Here is a 6,898-nt window from a genome sequence, read left to right as displayed (position 1 = left end):
GAGACTGATGTTCACAAATGGAACATGTTCCACTTTTTTAAACCCTCTCATCTTGTGTTTGTTAATCCAGAGGATTATGAACAGCTGGTGGAGGACATAGTGCGAGATGGACGACTGTACGCTTCAGAAAATCACCAAGAAATCCTCAAGGTTTGCACTTTTATTATTTCTTCCAAATGCGCTTTGTTCTTCTCTTACAAACGTTTGGTGTAAAAAGTAAAAAGAACTCAAATCTGTAATGAAGTCAACGTCCAAACAGCGCCCTAATTCTCTTGCTTTGACACATTGTGGGTAAATATTGCAGGTCCCTTCACAGTGTACAGATGCCCCCTAGAGCAGGGGTGGGCAAAGCTCAAGGTTCGACTGGAGGGCTGGTCCAGTGTTGGTTGGATGTAGAATGCTGTGTGAAATAATATTTTGATGTCTGCTGCCATCCAGTGGTATCAACAGAAGCTACAGTCGAGTCATTGTAAAGGATCGACGTCGGTCTTTACCATTTTATACCAGTGTTTGGCGACCCAGGTTAGAAAGCCAGATGGGCCATATCTGGCCCACGGGCCATAGTTTGCCCAGGTCTACCATAACTTAAATTTTACTTATTTATGTAGCACTTTTTATACAATAAGTGTAGGACAAAGAACTATTGCAGTGGGTGAGGCACGAGGTGAGGCACCATCTTAGAAATGTGTTCACATTTATTTAACTGCTTATAACAAATGTCCAGTGTTGGCGCCGTTGTACTGAGGTCCACGGTGGAAGTTCAGAGAATGTTCACTCGACCTTTCTTTGTTTCCTCCGTTACAGGATAAGAAACTGATTAAGACTCTGTTCGATGTGCTGGCTCATCCAAACAACTACTTCAAGTACACCACTCGGGAGTCCAACGAGATGCTGCCTCGCTCCTTCATACGCCTCATAAGCAGCAAAGTCTATGCTTTCCTGCGACCATACAACTAGAAAGGTCACACACCTGCTAACGCATCAGACCCCGACCCCGACCCTGACCCTGACCCCCGCCCCCCTCCTCTCTGCCTTATAGGCCACATCTCACAGCTCCTACAGGGTTTAGGAAACATACATCATTCTATCATATCTCTCATTTACATTGGCTTTGATAATAAACACTATGCAGACCTGAAAATACTGCACATTAATAAAGGTTTAGTTTTAGTTTTTTTGAATTTTTTTTTTTTTTAATCATTTCCAGCGCAGGTCTGCGGTGTCGAGCTCAAACCTTCAGTGGGGATGTAGAATATATGAGTGGACTTGTTACATTAAACCAAGCCACGCACGGGGGGAGGGAAACAATACACAGGAGGGTGAGTGTGCAGTTTGAGCTTGATAGAACTTGTTATCGTATTTACTTAAATGAGTGGTCTGAGTTCCAACCATCAAGTATGTCTGTAAGTGTTGTGTAAATGTTGTGTAACCCAAATCTACGTCTGTGTGCTGTCCTCAAGGAGGAGCAGTTGTTGAACTCAATTATGTCGCAGCTGCATTCCAGGTCATTTAAAGCCTTACTTTATCTGAGCTCTTAGAGCGATTTCCAAGAGTTTTACTGTTAAAACAGTTAATTTGTGTTTCACTTTTTTTTTCTCAACCTTAGTATAAGAATGTCTGTTGCTCTTCTTTACACAAACTTTAAGCAAAAATGGAAAGAAAAAAAATTCAAAACGTCGGGAACACAGTGAACATTTGGGACATGATAACAAACTAATAATTTTAAGAGCCACAGAAATGAAATAATGTGATGTATAGTGGAACACGTCTCGATGAGAGAGAGAGAGAGGAAGAGGGAGAGACAGAGAGAAATGTCTTTGAGGGACATTATGTTTGCTGCTTCTTTTGAAAGGTCACTTTAATATTTCAATCTCATTTTGTCTTTCCGTTGTGTTTTACACACTAATCGTCTATAGCTTAATTCCAGGAATCACAAATATGACAGATACTTTCACACAGTAAATGAATAGTCTCACATTTGCCGGTCAGTGGACTTCAAAACTTATTGTGTTTTATTTCAATCTTGTAAATAATGGAATGACGAGGGTTGAATTCTTTTAATCCTATTTTTTTTTACGCAGGATGCCCCGCCCCCAATCCAAAAAATTGATTTTTTTTTTTCCGCTCGTCTCAAACCCAAAGACGTCCGGCGCCCCCTGCAAACATCCCATTCACATTTTATCGTGTCCCAAAAAAAAAAAAGACAGCTCTTCCAAAGACTGCCCCTAGAGGGCGGGTCCAGTCGTTGTGTGCACTAGTATTAGAGCCCATCATCTTACTTTTTAAGTACAAAGTGCAATGAATGAAGATGACACAGTGGGTTTGGTTGCACACTGTTGTGACCCACAGGTTGTGACCCACAGGTTGTGACCCACAGGTTGTGACGTGTTAGTGTGGGCTGCAGTCTTGTCGAGACTCGTATTTAATATGTGTCACTATGGGCAGAATGTGTTTAGGATTCCCAGGACTCTTAATCGGCAAACGGAGGAAAAAAAAAACGTGAAAATGAAAATGTGATTTTAAATATGATATTTGGTGTTTTGTTTTTTTTTTAAGAAAAAAAATATATGTATGTTGTGATTTCGTAACAGTGACCAAAACAGGGTGAAATATTTATGTTTAGTGAATCCCAGCACTGCTTCATGTTGTACCTGGTGAAGTAGTTAAAGGAGAAATCTGTCTGTTTTCAACACAGCACTTGAGTTCGAAGAAGTCGCAGTATTTTGTCGGTACGAAAAAACAGGAACATTTGGTTCTGTATACACTCTGTTGTCCTGATCATAGTGGAGGGTGGGGTGCGCTGAAAAGGAGCGCTAATGGTTAATGCTAGTCCACTTCAATTCTTTCAACCATTACATATATATTTCAATATACAGTCCATTAAAAGACACCTGTTCATGTTGCATTGCACTTGTAATGTTATTTTGAGCAGTGAACTAGCATTGAAAAAAAAATCTTAAGCCTATGAAGTGTGCTCGTTAGAGCTGTGCTGCATCTAGTAGCCAGTATTTACGATTAGTATTTGTAGCACGTGAACCAAATGTTTGTGTTTTCTTGTACTAATTTACTGTCTTTAAACACCAGCGCTGTGTGATGAAAACGCAGTTCCCTAGATTAGAATAGAGTCTTGTCGTTTTGGAAAAAACACTTCTGTGCTTATTCGTCTGCAACGGTTTCATTGGTCGTGTCACGTCTGGATAAGAAACGTACTTTGTGCACAAAGTGTGGAAAGAGACGGACGTTGTTGATGGGAGAATTACGCCCCGGTATAAAGAAATCGCGCCGTCTACAACCATTAACCACAGATTTGGTTAATGATTGGAATTAAATTCGAAAAAAAAAAATCGACTAAAATTACAGAACCATATTGTCAGATCCTCAATTCAAATCCAAGTATCCCTAGAACCATTCATGTTTTATCAAAGTTAATTTTCTGAGACTGGATGTCAGTGCCATGAAATAAAAAAAAAACACTTCATGTCCAATATATCAGTACACATCTTTTAAATATCTAACATGATTTACAGATTTAAGCACATGAATCCCACCTTCTCTTCGCCCCCCCTCCCTAGCCCCGCCCCTCCTTTTCTGACCGCAATCATCAACCTTCCTTCCTGCAACCTGTAGTTTTTTTAATTGTTGCCTTTTAACAAGAGTTTGCTATGATGTATCATAGAGTTGATAATGATATTTGCACTTGAATTGTTATTGCTCATGTAAAGAAATGTCTGGATTTTGTATTGTCTTTTTAAAAAAAAAAAAATGAATGGAATTGGTGTTCTTATGTTCTCGTAGCTTGTTTGTTCATGAAATGTTCACTCACAGTTTAGTCCAGAGATAGAGATGAAACACAGACGGTAACAAAATGTAAAAAATGTACAGAGGTGAAAGAAACAACGTTTGTACCCGTTACTGGCCAAAACGCTTAAGGAAATAAACATACTGTACTTCAGCTTCATGTCCAACTACTTTTATTGTTTTTACCGTGACGGCTGAGGAGCAGACTACTGCTAACAGTGTGATTACTTTTCCAATATACAGTATGTGATCGGTTACTTCTTTGTTGATATTTTCCTGCCTTAAATGTCAGGTGACATCGCAGCAACAGCAGTGATTCTGAAAAAAAAAAACGTATGTAAATACAAAATGTTCTTGAATGTCTGCAGTGATGATGCATAAACATGATGTGCACTTACATTTTCTGCTTTTACATTCAGGGAGCACTGGTGACCATTGGCCATCGACGCCACAGGAAATTGCGCTGGGACCAGTCAGAACGTAGCCCTGGGTGCAACTGACTGATATGACGTCTCCGTAGTGATGCCAGGGATAATGGGAGTGAGTCCAGTAGGCGTTGGCCACGTTTGGAGGAGGACAAGTCCTCCTTAAACTCCTGACAAGTCCTGAAAAGAAACGAGGGAGGGGTGGGGGGAATGTTCATTTTCATAATGAAAAGACTGCAGGAGTCTCATAACGTTCAGATGTTATGTGTAGTACCTGCGCAGTGAGGAGGGGGGGCGCTCCACCTCCCATTTTCGGTGCACCAGATCTCCTCTTTTCCCACCAGTGTTCCACTGGGACACTGGTAGTGGATCACATTCCTGTAGGTGTGAGGAGGCTCCTGGAAGTCGCTCCGCTCTGCATTGGTTTTCTCAGGTTCGTCACACACCACAGCTGAACAAGACAAAACTGGTTCAAACCAACAACCAGGACATTGAAAAAAAAATGTATTTATTTTTTTCTTTTTGGATGTTACCTTCACAGACAGGAATACGTCCGTCCCAGCCATTACTCAGACAGTTCCTCGTTTTCTGTCCCACAAGAACGTATCTGATAACAGGAAACAGATAAGGCACAGTTTAAATAAATGAAATTAAAGCTGCCACCCATTTATTTTGGGACAAAAAAAACATTCTATTTTCCATCTACGTCGTACCCATTATTACAGACAGCTGTGGCCGTGTCTCCAAACTCTACTCCAGTGTAGGAGAACTCTCCATTCAGGATCTCTCCTGCTGTACCGCACATCTTGCCTGTAAGTATGAAGAATTAAAGCAGACGTTGTGAACCTGACAAATATAATTATGATTAACACTTTTGTATGTGTGAAGTTTTTAAATTATTTATTCATTTATCGCCTAATCTCTTTCAGGGTCATGAGTGGAGATGGATGAAATCCCAGTGTTCACCAGAGGAGGGCGGGATAACTCCCTGTACAGCTGCCCAGTCCATCACAGATACACATACTCAGCATATTTAATAACCATTCACACTCACATTCACACCTGTGGTCAACTGAGAGTGAACGTAATCCCCAATTTTCCTGTTTTCAGACTTTGGGAGGACACAGAACCAGACCACCAGTTTAAACCAGAGCTTGAACCTGTGATCTTCTCCAGGTAAGGTATACATATAAAGAAGAGTTTTGAAATGATTGATTCATTCGTCGTCTATTGCTTGATCTCTTTCAGGGTTGTGAATGGAGATGGATGAAATCCCAGTATTCACCAGACGAGGGCGGTATGAACTCCCCGAGCTGCCCAGTTTATATATATGATAGAACTACAGTTATGTTCTAGAAATTGTTATATAACTTACGTTCACATCTCATGAACAGTCCTGTCCACTTTCCGTTCCTACAGGTGCGGTAGCTGCTGCCCCCTGCTGGAGCATATCCAACATTACACATGTACTGGACTTGGTCACCAGATGAAAAGGTCTTCCTCATCATGTACTTCTCTGTAAGGTCTGCATTGGAGTTTTTGATTGCTGCTGGCCTCGAACAGCCCCCTGCAGGAGGGACTGGTAAGAACAATTGCCATTTAATATTAAACCAGGTATTTCCAAGTACAATAAAAATGCAAAAAAGAAAACAAAAAACCTACGTTCTACGTCGTAGAAGGGCTCCTCGGTCGACATTGGTAGAAGAATACACCGTGGAAGCTTGGGCTGCCACATGCCAAGTGACCCACATGTGATGTGTTCAGACCCAGTTAGATGGAAACCTGGTCTGCAGGTGAAGGTCACTTTGTGTCCAACTTGGTACGGAGGAACCTCTCCACCAATCATGACAGAGTTGGCCACCAAAGGAGCAGGGCAGGTTATTCCCTCTTCTAATGAGAAGAACATTTCAGCCATTTGTCCCTCAGTGACGTCACTAACAAACAATTTACCGAGTGTTTTTTGTTTCATGCTGAAGTGATGTGGTGTGACCAAAGCAAAAAATGATTGGGGAAAAAAAATCAGAAAAGGAGAAAACATACAGATGTAGGCCTGTGGTTTTAAAAGTCAGAGGAACATCTCCATTAGGTGGCGTCAGAGATTTTTGAGGCAGACCAAAACAACATCTAAATTAACTAGTTGCACAAAGAAGGAATGGATGATTTGATACATGTGCTGTAAGAACAGAGAGTGAATTCTGTAGAATCCCACCTTCTCTTCACCCCCCCACCCTTTCTTGACCCCTCACCCCCATTTCTGACTCCAATCATCAAACTTCCTTCCTGCAACCTGTAGTTGTTTTAACTGTTGCCTTTTACTAAGACTTTGCAGTGAGGTATCATGGAGTTGATGATGATATTTTTGATGGTCTTAAATGTGGTACCTGCGCAGTGAGGAGGGGGGGCGCTCCACCTCCCATTTTCGGTGCACCAGATCTCCTCTTTTCCCACCAGTGTTCCACTGCGACACTGGTAGTGGATCACATTCCTGTAGGTGTGAGGAGGCTCCTGGAAGTCGCTCCGCTCTGCATTGGTTTTCTCAGGTTCGTCACACACCACAGCTGAACAGGACAAAACTGGTTCAAACCAACAACCAGGACATTGAAAAAAAAATGTATTTATTTTTTTCTTTTTGGATGTTACCTTCACAGACAGGAATACGTCCGGCCCAGCCATTA

At 41.5% G+C, this 6,898-nt stretch overlaps 2 protein-coding genes across 2 annotated transcripts in view; one reads left to right on the top strand and one right to left on the bottom strand.

The window, feature by feature from the left end:
• scube3 (signal peptide, CUB domain, EGF-like 3) overlaps nucleotides 1-3,800 on the top strand; it is a gene marked incomplete at its 5' end in the record, with an annotated part of 53,876 nt that extends 50,076 nt beyond the window's left edge. The window contains 2 exons of the mRNA XM_025059151.1: nucleotides 71-150; nucleotides 805-3,800. Coding sequence (XP_024914919.1) covers nucleotides 71-150; nucleotides 805-957 — 233 coding nt within the window. The remainder of the gene's footprint in view (nucleotides 1-70; nucleotides 151-804) is intronic.
• Nucleotides 3,801-3,954: 154 nt separating this feature from the next.
• Nucleotides 3,955-6,897, bottom strand: LOC103385314 (complement receptor type 1-like; the record flags this gene model as incomplete). The annotated part of the gene is made up of 9 exons (XM_008319170.1): nucleotides 3,955-4,116; nucleotides 4,197-4,403; nucleotides 4,498-4,674; nucleotides 4,757-4,830; nucleotides 4,937-5,033; nucleotides 5,599-5,802; nucleotides 5,886-6,113; nucleotides 6,605-6,781; nucleotides 6,864-6,897. Coding segments are annotated over 9 exons (1,200 nt in total), but the record flags the coding sequence as incomplete, so codon positions are not given.
• Between the last annotated feature and the right edge of the window lies 1 nt (nucleotide 6,898).

This window comes from Cynoglossus semilaevis, chromosome 10 (genome assembly GCF_000523025.1).
Source record: "Cynoglossus semilaevis isolate Cse_v1.0 chromosome 10, Cse_v1.0, whole genome shotgun sequence".
Classification (NCBI taxonomy): Eukaryota; Metazoa; Chordata; class Actinopteri; order Pleuronectiformes; family Cynoglossidae; genus Cynoglossus; species Cynoglossus semilaevis.
This window is presented reverse-complemented; position numbering and strand designations above follow the sequence as displayed.